The sequence below is a fragment of the Sodiomyces alkalinus genome, assembly GCF_003711515.1.
Source record: "Sodiomyces alkalinus F11 unplaced genomic scaffold SODALscaffold_16, whole genome shotgun sequence".
Classification (NCBI taxonomy): domain Eukaryota; kingdom Fungi; phylum Ascomycota; class Sordariomycetes; order Glomerellales; family Plectosphaerellaceae; genus Sodiomyces; species Sodiomyces alkalinus.
The window spans coordinates 142,749-155,524 of NW_021167094.1; the positions used below are offsets into that span (position 1 = coordinate 142,749).

Genomic DNA, 12,776 nt, shown 5'->3' on the forward strand with positions numbered 1-12,776 from the left:
AACGGACGGAACGTAATCATATGCAACTCAAGACGGACGTGTGCATCTCCCTCAAAGCCCACGACGACTTCTCGCGACGACGACGACCACCACCACCACCACCACTACCACCACTAATGAATACCGCGAGTACTGCATTGCTCCGAGTTCGCCACGAATACACACATCTTCCCTGACGTCCTCGTTCGACTCATAACATCCGCCATCTCCTCCTCCCTCCATCCCTTTCCTCCCGCACCCTCCTCTGGTCCTGCCGCAGCGTCTTCGCCATGCACGCTATTCAGCAGAAATGCCGTCCCAAGCACCAGGTCCTAGTTCTCAAGTGCTACCCTCGCACGACCAAGGGCGCCGTCGACGTGAAGCCCAACTCGAGCGAGCTCAGTTACCTTCTCTTCTATGCCACTTCGCGACGCTCCAAGATACAGAAGATTGGTAGCTTTCTTGAGAAGAAGACTGCCTCGGATGTCTGGCGATTACGAATTGGGTATGCTTCCTTGTCCTTGTCCATGCTTCGGTTCTTTTTTATTTTATTTTATTTTATTTTCTTTCCCCCCCCCCCTTCTCTTCAGTCTCGCGTCCCATTCTTCGTACCTACAGATATGCTAATTTTTGTTTTCGAACGTCACAGGAATGTCCAAGTTACCCTCCAGATCCTCGCCGCCCTCATAGAGAAGGCCCCCAAAGATCTCCCCCTTTTTGCGACCCATGTCCTCAAGATACTCGATCTCGTTCTAGACTCCAAGGACATCACCATGGCCCAGTCCTCCATCCCAACCTTTGAAGCCTTCTGCGCCAACCACGACGTCTCCTCGTCCTTCGCCGATCAGGACTACCTCACCCAATACGAGTCGGTTGTCCGTCATTACGCCACCCTCGCCTCCACTCGACATGTCCCCGCCAGGGACACCGTCAGCAAACCCGTCCAGACGAGGTGGAGGATGGTTGGTCTCGAGGCCATCAAGAGCGTGTCTTCGGCAGACCCGCTCGCCTCGGTCGCCGGCCGCCAGCTCAGCGTCATCGTCCCCATGATTCTCGAGAACCTCTGGTGGGAGGACGACGAGTTCCTGCCCGTGTTGCTCTCGCGAGCCGAAATGAACGAGAAGGTCGACCCCGACACCGGCTTGCACCGCCGTAAGATGAGTGCTGCCACCACTGTCCGTACCGCCGACCCCCAGGCCGCCGACCCCAACCCCAACCCTCTCGCTCTGGCCGGGACCGCCCTGGATGTCGACAAGTTGGACGAGGAGGGCGTCGGCGTTCTGGCGCTTCGGGGTCTGAAGCAGATCTTCGTCGTGCCGAACCAGCCGCAGATCCACGCCGCCACCCTGGCCATGCTCAGGTTCATCCAGGAACGCGTGGCCCAGGGAGAGACCGTGGTGAAGAGAGATCCCAAGACCGACAAGGACGCCGGCTGGGCCATCACCCTGTTCGCCATGGTGGCCCACTGGGCCCCCGTGCAGGACCGTTATGTCATTCTCGTCACGGCAATGGACCACCTCCTGGGCACTCCCGTGACCGAAGGAAACCTGCAGCAGCACATGGTCCTGGCCGCCATGATCAGCTCGCTCCTCCGATCCGACGTCAACCTGATCGGCCTGAGCGTCATGGATGTCCTCCTGGGTTTCATCCAGCACATCAAGAGGGTTCTGCAGCTTCCCGGCGGCGTCGTCCCCACCGAGCTTCTCGACCTCCTTCAGCGGTGCATTGGCCATCTTGCCACCCACGTCTACTACGCCGATCAGATTTCCGACATGATCTCCGCCATCCTTTTCCGTCTTCGTCCCTCCCGATCCTCCAGCAGCAGCGCCAATTCTTCCCCTCGCGGAGAAAAGGCGGACGCGACCCAGAACGACGATGCCACTACCACTGCTGCCGCCAACGCCGCCGTGAGCAGCCCTCATGCGAACCTCGACACGTATCTGACCCTCAGCCTCGGCAAGACGACCGCTCTCAAGGCCATCAAATCCATCTTGCTCGTGGCCAACCCCCAGACCAGGATCTCGGGCAACGTCAACCTGACCCGGAATCGTGTCCCCATCACCGTTTGGGAGGGGACGCACTGGCTGCTGCGGGATCCCGACGGCCAAGTGCGGAAGGCGTACGTCGACGCGCTGCTCACCTGGCTCGACCGGCAAACTACCGAGGCCGACCTGAGAGTGAGGAGGGACAAGACCTCGCAGCCGTGGTCAGCACATCCCCGGTCGCCGGCCAAGGCCCTCCGAGAGGGCCTGCTGCAGCAACAGCAACAACAGCAGCCGCCCAGCCCCCCCGGGCGCAGGATCGCCTCGAACGCTTCCCAGCAGGAGAGGTCGATGCAGCGGTCTCGGTCTCACTTCCTCCAGCTTCTGCACCTGTGTGCCTACGACAACGCGCTCCAGTACGTCGATTCCGAGCCTGACTTGGTTCTCCTGCACGTCCTCCTGGCGAAACTCGCCGCCCAGCTCGGCGTTAACGCCGTCCGCCACGGGCTGCCGATGATTTTCCGCCTGCAGGAGGACATCCAGGAGGTGGAGACGCCGCTGCAAAAGGTTCGAATCGGCTCTCTCTGCCACGGCTATTTCTGGGCCATCATCGAGCGTTTCGATATCGAGGCCTCCGTGGCGGGGCGAGCCATTCAGAACGAGATCATCCGGAGGCGGAGCAAGAATTTCTGGGTCGAGGGCGTACGGCTGCCTCTCCCGGCCCTGAACCTCATCAACGGACTGGGTAGCCCGGGGTCTCCGTCTCCGTCTCGGCCTCAGGCCCAATCTCAGCTACCCGTAGACGAGCTCGAGACCGAGGCCCTGCTGCCGTTTGACGACAGGATATCGCTGGTGGAGTGCATCGCCGCGAGCTACGCCGAGAGCGCCGCCTCGCCTCCGATCAGTCCGGCCGCGTCCCCGGGGCGGTCCTTCAGCCACCCCATACTGAGCCCGCCACTGGCCTCCGTGTCTGCCGAGCGGCGAGAGGACAGGGAGCTGCCGGATTCGGTCCGCGAGCTGATGCTGTCGGAATGGACTAGGGATGCCGCGATCCTCGCCATCCAATCGGCGAGCAAGTCGGAATCCCTTGCGGGTTCCCGCACGACGGCGACCGGGCGCAACCGAGCCGGCGTCAACGGAGGGGGTGTGGCTGGGAATGGGCACGCAATGGCAATGGCCCCTTCGCCACTGGGGAGCCAGCAGAACCTGCAGGGCGCATTGGCGACTTTCCACAAGACACGTCAGGCCAGCCTCCGCAGCGGGGGGTCCGCGTCCCTGTCGGCTTCGAGTCGCGGCCCCGTGGCCTCGGTGGAGCAGTTGAAGATGGTCCTCTCTGGACAGCTACCTCGCACTGCAGCCGGGAACACAGCGATAGGAATCGGGCGGCGATCTGGACATGGGGACGACGGCAGCGATAGCGGCAGTGATAGCATGGTTAGCTTTGAGTACTCGCCGTCGGAGCTCAGTTACAACAACAACAACAACAACAACAACAACAACAACAACAACAACAACAACAACAACAACAACAACAACGCCAACAACGCCACCGCCCCGGGGGCAGCTTCCCCGCGACCCGAGAACGGCGGCGGCGACGAAGCACAACTTCAGAATCAGCACCTGCGGCGAACCCTGTCGCACGGTCGAAAGGGCGGCCCCCTCAGCTCCAACCCTGCTGTTGCTGCTGCGTACGACGAGTTCCCCCCGTCCCCGCGTGGGAACGGCCTCGAGGCCGTGCCGCCCGTGCCACCGTTGCCGTTGGACATGAGCACCCTATCGGGCAAGGTGGGCGGTGAGACTATGCACCTGGGACGCCCGGCCACGGCACCCCACGGTCTCAAACCGGCGAGGAGGAACCTCAGCAGCCGCAGCGCTGATGGCAGGTTCCGAGCCCCGTTGCAGGATGAATCATCGCCTGAGACGATGGACTTGCGGGATCTCCTACTGGGTATTGACAGCGGAGCGGGCGAGCAGAGCCTGGGTAATGTGACGAGACCGCCGTATTAATGGAGTGATACGGGCGAGCGGGCGGGCGGAATGGTTACCTGTGTTACCTGTATTACTGGGGAGTTTTGAAATGGGGGAAGCGAGATATTTGAAAGGATTTCACCGTAACCATCTAGAGGTATGGTAAGGAAATTTTTGAAAGAGGAGGGTCAGCGGGTTGAAGAATGCTGCTCGGTCCAACTCTTTCTGTACCAACATCACTATTATCATCGTGGGTCCTCCTGGACTGAACGAAGCGGGGTGTTTTCATGTCTCTTTGGGGGATGGGGGACTATTGGAAAAAGCTGGATAATATAAAACGAGCGAAATATATTCTATTCACACGAATAGTCACTTGTCTGCGTGCTTTCTGCTTTTATTGTGGTAATAGGTAACACGATGCTTAGTAGCCCGTAGAGATATCGGTTCGGTGTGACGCTTCACCGAGCTCGGTGAAAAGAAAACGGAAGTACTTTGTACCTCGAGGTGCTACAGGTACCTTATGTGGGTACCTGGTTTATCTCATATCCACCAATCAGAACTCCCGTCTCGTCCCAAAATGAAGTCTCCCAAGTCGTGATAATTCTTCGGTAGATTTTTACTAACTTAAGCTATTACCTACCCATTACAACCTCCTACCAGGCTTTAAGCGGTGCCATCCCTCCCATTAGCCTGTTTCTCTGCCTCTCCTCTCGTCCATACCAATTCGAAAATGAAGCCACCAACCCGGATAAACCTCGCGTTTCCTATACCCATCACCCCAAGGACAACAAGGCCAGTGGCAATAGCGGCCCTCGCATTCCCACACCGGGTAGCAGCAGCACCACAGATCCCGACCAATATCCGCCTCATCTCGTCGACGGCGGTCTTCAAACACGCCGACGTAGCACCCATAGTTGGCACAGGCCCGCCGCCGGAGCCCCCGCGGCCCTCGGCCGAGTTCGCCAAGCACGCGGGTCCCAGGAACGCCGACGATGTGGCGGCGCGGATTGCGCGGAGACGGAAGCAGGCAGAGGTGCTAAAAGCTGCGAAGGAGGTGAAAACCTCTGCGGGGGTGAAGAACGGGGGGGCAAAGAGGCGGTTCTGGAAGCATGTGTCTGTTCAGGAGGTTGATGGTATGTTTCTCTTTTTTTTTTTTTCCTTTCTTTTCCTTTTTTTTCCTTTTTTTTCCCCCTCAACCCCCCCCCCTTCTCTCTCTTGGGAATCCTAATTCACTAACAAACCGCTGCTCCAACCCGCCAGGCACCCTCCAAATCCACCTCGACAGCCGCAGCCTCCGCCACCCGACAACAAAGGAAATCATCCGCCTCCCATCAAGCAAGCCGCACCTCGCCACCGCCCTAGCCCTGGAATGGGACAACATCGCCTCCACCCAGCAGGCCACGAAGCAGCACCTCACCCCGCTGACCTCCCTGGTCTGCCGCGCCATCGACATTGCCCAGGACGACGACGCCGAGGGCCTGATCCGCCCCCAGATCGTCACCACCGTCATGCGCTACCTCGACACCGACTCGCTCCTCTGCTGGGCGCCCCCCGCCCTCGAAACTGACCACCGCAACGACGCCGGCGAGTCGCTGCGCGAAGTCCAGGAACGCACCGCCGCCGACATCGTCTCCTACCTGACCACCCACGTCTGGCCCGGCCTCCGCTTCCACTCCGTCCTGGACGAAGGCTCCATCATGCCCCGCCACCAGGAGGACGGTGTGCGCGACGTCGTCCAGGGCTGGGTCGCCACCCTGCACCCCTGGGAGCTCGCCGGCCTGGAGAGGGCCGCGTTGGCGGGCAAGAGTCTGCTGGCGGCCACGCGCCTGGTGGTCGAGTGGAGCGAGCACGCCCCTGCTGGCGGTTTGCGGCCTGCTACCCCTGCCCAAGACCGGCAGTCGACCGACAACGCCGTCTTCGGTGTCGAGGAGGCCGCGCGGGCGACCAGCGTCGAGGTCGCTTGGCAGACCGACCGCTGGGGGGAGGTAGAAGATACGCATGATGTCGAGAAGGAGGACTTGAGGAGGCAGTTGGGGAGTGCAGTGCTGCTCGTCTCTGGTATGGGGAGACGGTAAGCTCTGACTCAGCTCTTCCGAGCGGGAGTACTGGCTGTATGATACCGATGTGTATATATACACTGCTGTCATCTTTTAGCACCTACCTCAATCCGACAAACTTGGTCGGGCGCAATGTACAATCCTCACATGAACTTCGTTCCTAACAACCCTTTGGTCCAGAAACGGAGATATGCCATCTACAATTGACACATCTGACGAGTAACTGCGAGGCAAATCGATCGTCCCGTCCCGGTCTAGTTCCCTCAACCGTGGCCCATCACCTGCGTCGCTCTCTCTTAACCTCTCCCAATAATTCTGTAAAACCCCAGGCAGAAACACAATGCATAGTCAGCACCCTTACGTGGTCGCAGAACCAGGTCAAAAACAGACCATCCATCTAAACTCCCGAAATTCCCACGCACTTTGAAACTCTCAAGTTCCGAGTCCACCAAAGTCCGGAGAGGTCAAATATTCCCAGATGCCCAGAGAATCCCGCGCTGCCATACATAGCCGTGCGTACACATATGGTCATCTGATAATCCCGCATCTTCGAGGAGTTCCGGATGCTGTTTAGGAAGCGGCGACTTAAATCTGGTTTTATATCATCCGGAGGTCAGCGCCCAGGAGATGGGGTCAACAAGCAAATAGAGCGTCACATATGAAGGCAAGTCGAGAATGAATGGCCTCACAAGCCATCATATTGCCAGCCGTGGGCTCGCTCGGGAAGGTTGCCTTTTCTTATAGCTTCGAGCCGCGTGTGCTCATCGAGGGTGTCGAGAACAATATTTCGACTGGTCATGGCAAAGCGCCGCATGCCAGCAGGGTCTACCTTGTGCTGTTGTTACTCGTGGTCAGTTCTGTTCCCATACGTCAAGACTGAATGGCGGATGCTTTTCTGACATGCCTCGTAGAACTGGTGGATGTCAGTCCCATGCATCACCACCATGTCCCCATGGTATATGGGGAACCTGAGCACTTCCCGCTGATCGCTATTATGCTTCTTCTTGATGCGGAAGGCCATCAGAGCGGGGCTTCCGAGAGAGAGCGTGGCCACTGTCGGGCCCAGGGTGTCCTCTCCATCGTCGTGATACTGTGTAGTGCACGAGTTAGATTCATATGGGGCATTCTAAGATGGGACCATGCTGAGAAGGTAATCTTACGCCAATACGGTCTCCCTCCATATACCCCAGAGAGAGGAGCTCATTGAACTCGACAAAGTCGGTAGCAAGAGACTCGGAAGGCGTGAGAGCAGCAGCCTCAGCTGTACCAAAGACTTGCGTGGTGCATCTGACCGATTCTCGACCGGCCCAGCGAAGGCGCATGAGCGCCTTGAGAATAGCATCTGGTGCCTCTTCGAAGCTCTTTGATAGAACATTGACGACGAATTTGTAAGGAGCACCCCAGTTTTGCTGAAAGTGGCGCGTCAGCACTTCGCTTTTATCTATGATCATGTCAGTCACAGTCAGCGGACTATCTTTCGTGGTATCCTGCCTACTCGGGCAGGACTCTGAGTCTCCGACTTACGACCGGCAAGTCTGACTGGATTCCGCTGCAGACCGAATCCTTGGTTGGAAGCGAGTTGAATCTCATTCCAGAGGCTGTTTGGTCCCTCGTCGCGAGCATTGGTGACGGCAGTTGCCCGGAAGACATGAACCGACCCGATGACCTTTAATGCGTCCTTGATATCAGCTAGGAGGAACTGGTATGCGCTGTACGCCCCAATTGTCAGCCGCGAAGCCACGACATGCTCGCCTACTCTGCTTTGCTTGAGGCATTTGCGCGCATTGAATTCCCAATTTTCCTTTTCGACGCGACAGAGAGGGTAAGGGGGTGGAGGCGCGATCAAGACGAAGGGACAGCCCGGAGTTTCGTAGACCCAACGGTCCCAATTCCTTCGTCGAGAGCACCCAAAGCATTTGGGGCAGACAATTCCACAGCGGAACTCGATCTCGGTGCCACAAGAGTTCTCCCAGAGCACAGGAAGGGCTGGTCGAAGGGCTTCATGAGGAGGGACGAAGGCGGTACGCTCGTTGATGAAGACTGCTGAATATACCAGCTTGTTGGTGTCCATTTCTGGTTGAAATTGAAAAGCCCGCGTACAATTCTTGTGGAGACACGTCCAGATGTCGCCGTCGAAGATAGTCTTGCTCGGTTGCTTGCATTCAACGCACCATGCCCAGACAGCCGCACAGTCGGCGGAGTAGGACAAGTCCGACAGAATGGACCCCGACTCCAAAACAAAGTGATGCTCACACTTCCCATTGAGACAGGTCCAGCCTTGCGCAAATGGTTGACCAAAAGAGTCCTCGCAGTACCGACATTGGATACGTCCAGCAGGAAACATTCGTGAAGGTAGATCGACTGTTTCGCTCTGTGTAGGTGCGGAAACTGGCTGCCACCATGGCTTGGCTATACGATTAGTTCTCTCCAAGCGAACTTTATGGATAAAGACACCATTTCGGGATTCACGTTCAACCCAGAGATCCGTCACATTGAACCAGTCAAGCACGTTGTAAGCGTGTGGCGCTTGCACTGGCAGGAGAGGGTAGTTCCGACCTGTTCACCTTTGTTAGTCTTGGACCTTGGTGCTAGAGAAGAGGAAATGAACCAAGAACTTACCAACAATAACGGCGATGGGGATGTCCTCTTTCCAGGCTTTGAGAATAGAATTTAAGGCTGGCCTACGACACTCACGAACACGTTCCATGTCTCCATCGGCCGTTCTTGCTCGGCCTCCGCCGCTGATTTTAGTCTCATGGTTAAAAGTGGAGGCCAGCATGACAAGGGGACGTCGGAGCCATTGCTTACAGGCTGGTGATGACAATGTCTGTGTTCATCATGTCCCGATAGGTGAATTCCCCATCAATCAGGAAGCCTTTGGGAATGAGCTGCTTGGAATAGAGGCTACCTTGGTGCATCTTGAAGTAGGGCAGGGCATCACAGAGACTCTGCCGCTTTTCTGCCCAGACCACAGGACAGTGCACTGGAAGTAGCTTAACATCTCCTTCCATGGTGACAGAGGTGTTAGCTTCACTGTCTGAGGTCATTATAACGTCTTGTTATCTGTTGATGGGTCAAGGAGGTCCTTTATGGCGAGAGAGGAGAAAGGTGTTGATATGGTCCTTGGGCTAAGGTCGCATGAGAGAGATGGACATGGCCATATATTTGTTCTGCAAAATAGGAGAGATAGAGTATAGATTGTGCGCGCTTGTTTAGAATAGGAAGAAAGAGAATCGTGAAAACTGTGAATATGCTGTAATGGTGACTAGGAGAGACTGGTCTAGGGCTTTGATGTTAATAGAAGAATGAGAGGAAAAGGAGAGGAAAAAAATCGATGTAAGCCATACCTGGAAGGAAGCGGGATTTCCTAGGCCCAGGACTGAAGATGCTGTCTGTGAGGCCCAGATATTATCACGAGAGAGAAGAGAGAGAGAAGACAGGAGGGGGGGGGGGACAAGGTCATTAGCATAATGCATTCTATGACATAACCTATGTGAATATGTACCTTGGGAAACAATGTCCGATTTGGGCCAGATTTCTTTAGGAAGGACTGATGGCGGAGGGATAGTGGGAAGGAGAGAGGAGGGAGGAAGTAGCGTACTCTCTAAGATACGGGTCGCTCCTACCCTTTCCCTGACCTACATCCGTTTGAGGCTGCTAGGCATAGTAAGGAAGAACAATAGAAAAGCTATCTATCCAGTAAGACCTTAAGAAGGAATTATTTCTATAGATTAAAATCAATTCAAGTCCCCGTATAGTAAGGTAGGCAATATCGTAGACTGTTAAAAGAACCAAGGTGTTATTTTATACGGTTATCCTATAAACATGTTCCCCGGCGGCAACATAATAGTATAACTTAGCAAGTCTTGCCAATAACCAAGGTAAAAGAGTTATATAAGTGATAGGGCAGTGTCTAAAGCAGCCCTTAGCTGTTATTAAGGGATTGTCGATTCCTCATCGGTAGAAGAACACTGGCCAGTTCCTTGAATTATATCAAGTAAGAAAATTGCATTGCTTGTACCTGTTTCAAGGTCCCTAAGCATATGTAGTTTATATTTGCTTTATCTGGGTTGTGCATGTGTTGAGTGAAGGACAACAAACATAACATTAATATGTTAGTCACTAGCAGCCATTCAGAGATTTATGAGCCGATTTGCCTCGTTTTGTGTTCTGAACAACAGCCATCAGACCTCAAGATCAGCAATGGCAACAATATTCCGAGTTCCGTTCTCAATCATTCGAAACCAGGTAATCCAGTTCTTACGGAGTATAAGAGGTGAGAACACACTTGTTTACCCCAGGAAGTAGAAGTCCGAACCGCGCACTAAATACTCCGTACTGTACGCCACTCCACTTTATTAGCGGACCCCAGCTCCCCTGCCTCCCCATGCGTCACTCTGAATTGGGGCTCCGCAACTCGCTACCTTATAATAGCGCCATACATATGTACTGTACAGTACGTACCAACCATAGCGTCCGAGTCGGCATGTCAACCAATCGTCGTACCCGGCTTGATATTCTGGCGATTCTCGGGTATTCGAGACGGGAAGCTAAGGTTGCTATCGAACTGGGAGAGCAGGAGTTTCAGTTTGAACAGGAGCAGTTCCCCGTTCCCCTCATCCGCAGCTATCAATTCCGCTCATTTTGTTCACGGTTACCGACTCCTAAACCTCTACAGATCTCAGGACCGATTCAATTCCTTGCTTTCCTCGTTTCTCGCAGAGGACGTACCATGTTAGATGCCTACAGCCACCTTATCGGGGTGTGACTTACGCCATTTCTGTAGACGGATAGGGTACTTCCGACCGATATATCTATATTAATTTCCCCTCCTTTTACTTTATAGTTAGATATTTCCGCAGAGTATCTTTTCCTCTTCTTTAATGCATATATATATCTTTTGCGTACCTTATTTTATATACTAATAGTTATAAGCCCGGCGTTCTAATAAACGAAGCTATTCCGATAGATCCTGCAGCTTTAAGGCAGTTAAAATAGCCTTAAGTCTATAGCGGTTAGCTTAGTATTATTAGCTATGTCCGCCTGCTTTATTTTAACCGTTATTCCGTTATTCCCTTTTATTTAAATCGCTTAACTCACTTAAGTCCTATATCGTTCTATCGCTCCTCGTTTAATCGGTCTATTATAGTCGGTTTCGATAGTTTATTTCCCTATAGTCTTAGTTTGTTAGACGATAGCCTTAACTACGGCGTTACCCACGATAGGCTATACGATCCTCACCTCACTAAAAGAATAGCGTCGTTAGATCGAGGCTATTATACAGATAGCCTATGCTAACTAGGTCTCTAACCTTATTAATCCAGACCTTAAGGAATCTAAACGTCCTTAAAAGCTCGAATCCTCGGAATCTCTAAAGCTAGAAGAAGGTGACGAAGATAATGCCTAGGATCGTAAGTTTAAGCTATAGAACGTAAAAGAGAATAAATATCAGTAATAGTAATATAGTTTAGCTACTCTTCACGACTATATCGCGAAGACAGTTAATCCTAACCTTAAAGATTAGTACGCGGTGAAGAAGGAGGTTAAAGATATCCTGATCGCCTTAAAGGACTATCTTAAACCTACTAACGCTGCCTAGAAGTCCTTAGTTAAGAAGAGATAGGAAGAATATATATAGAATATACGGAAGATACCCTATAAGCGTTAGCTTTAGGACTTTATATCGCTATACCAAGATTCGAAGACCTATAGCATTAGATCTTCTGATACTATAGAGGATTAACTTAACGTGTTTTTCAGGGCTATCGGTACTATAGCTCTAGAGTGGTTAGAGGCGCGCTTTATAGAGATTTTAAGGGAAGATAAGGAAGACTAACCTACTATCGAAGAGATTATAAACGAATATACGGTTTAGTTACGCTATAGGTATCCCTATAGGCTTAATAAGAAGCCTATAACGTTATTATTCTATACGGCGATATTCCTAGGAAAGGATAAAGATAGCAGATAGTAGCCTATTAATTACGGAGGTTAGCAGTAATAAGAAAAGGAGGGTTTTTTAGTACCTAGAGAATATATCTGCGATTACGTTAAGATAGGAAGAGCTAAACGCCACTACTACCCGTGGAGTGGCTGCCCGAACGTTAATCCGACACGCCGCTAAAAGGGCTTTACGCCCTCGAAGGAGGTAGTAGAACGCTACGACCGCGTTATTAAAGGCTAGAATACTTCTAAGCAAAAGAAGTTCAGGGAGTATATTAAAAAGGATATCGATAAGGCTGAAAATAAGGTAAAAGAGTCTAAAGCTAAGTTACTAGAGAAAGATTAGTCTAAGGAAGTATCTAATTTCGTTAATAATAAGGAAGAGAATTCTAACGATAGCTTTTACGATATATATTTTACCTCTAATTTCGTGGGAAAAGAGGTGGTATCGTCGACCTCGCCGTCGGTTTTCTCGATCCTATAGACTAAATAGGTGGTTAGTAACGACCTATTCAATTAGTTATCAATCGATTCGGGGTCCCTAAGGCATATAACTAATTAACGCTACCTACTCGAGGACTTCTAGCCTACTACTACTATCGTTAGATTTTAGATAGGTGGCGGCACCTTTAATCCAGTAAAGGGGTATAGCACCCTACGTCTTTAGGTTAAAGATATAAAAGGACGTCTTTATACCCTTATACTAAATAGTGTGGCGTTTATAGATAGATATCCTATAACGCTACTAGCGACGCGTAGGTTACAAAAGAATTAGAACGTTGTTTTTATAACCGGCAGAGATATCTTAGTAATAGACCGATATACCTGCCTACCGTTAATTAACGTT

The 12,776-nt window shown here is 52.7% G+C and overlaps 3 protein-coding genes across 3 annotated transcripts; 2 read left to right on the forward strand and 1 right to left on the reverse strand.

Moving 5' to 3' along the window:
- Positions 1-94: 94 nt before the first annotated feature.
- On the forward strand, positions 95-4,293 carry SODALDRAFT_353657 (hypothetical protein). Its single transcript, XM_028613657.1, has 2 exons — positions 95-484; positions 629-4,293. The coding sequence occupies exons 1-2, from the start codon at positions 270-272 to the stop codon at positions 3,966-3,968; spliced, it is 3,555 nt and encodes a 1,184-aa protein (XP_028462468.1). The 5' UTR covers positions 95-269; the 3' UTR covers positions 3,969-4,293.
- A 366-nt stretch (positions 4,294-4,659) lies between these two features.
- Positions 4,660-6,004, forward strand: SODALDRAFT_337865 (ATP12 protein; the record flags this gene model as incomplete). The annotated part of the gene is made up of 2 exons (XM_028612730.1): positions 4,660-5,062; positions 5,190-6,004. The coding sequence occupies 2 exons, from the start codon at positions 4,660-4,662 to the stop codon at positions 6,002-6,004; spliced, it is 1,218 nt and encodes a 405-aa protein (XP_028462469.1).
- A 667-nt stretch (positions 6,005-6,671) lies between these two features.
- On the reverse strand, positions 6,672-8,997 carry SODALDRAFT_285960 (hypothetical protein; the record flags this gene model as incomplete). The annotated part of the gene is made up of 8 exons (XM_028608509.1): positions 6,672-6,811; positions 6,887-7,076; positions 7,147-7,218; positions 7,261-7,427; positions 7,511-8,216; positions 8,376-8,542; positions 8,606-8,727; positions 8,795-8,997. The coding sequence occupies 8 exons, from the start codon at positions 8,995-8,997 to the stop codon at positions 6,672-6,674; spliced, it is 1,767 nt and encodes a 588-aa protein (XP_028462470.1).
- Between the last annotated feature and the right edge of the window lie 3,779 nt (positions 8,998-12,776).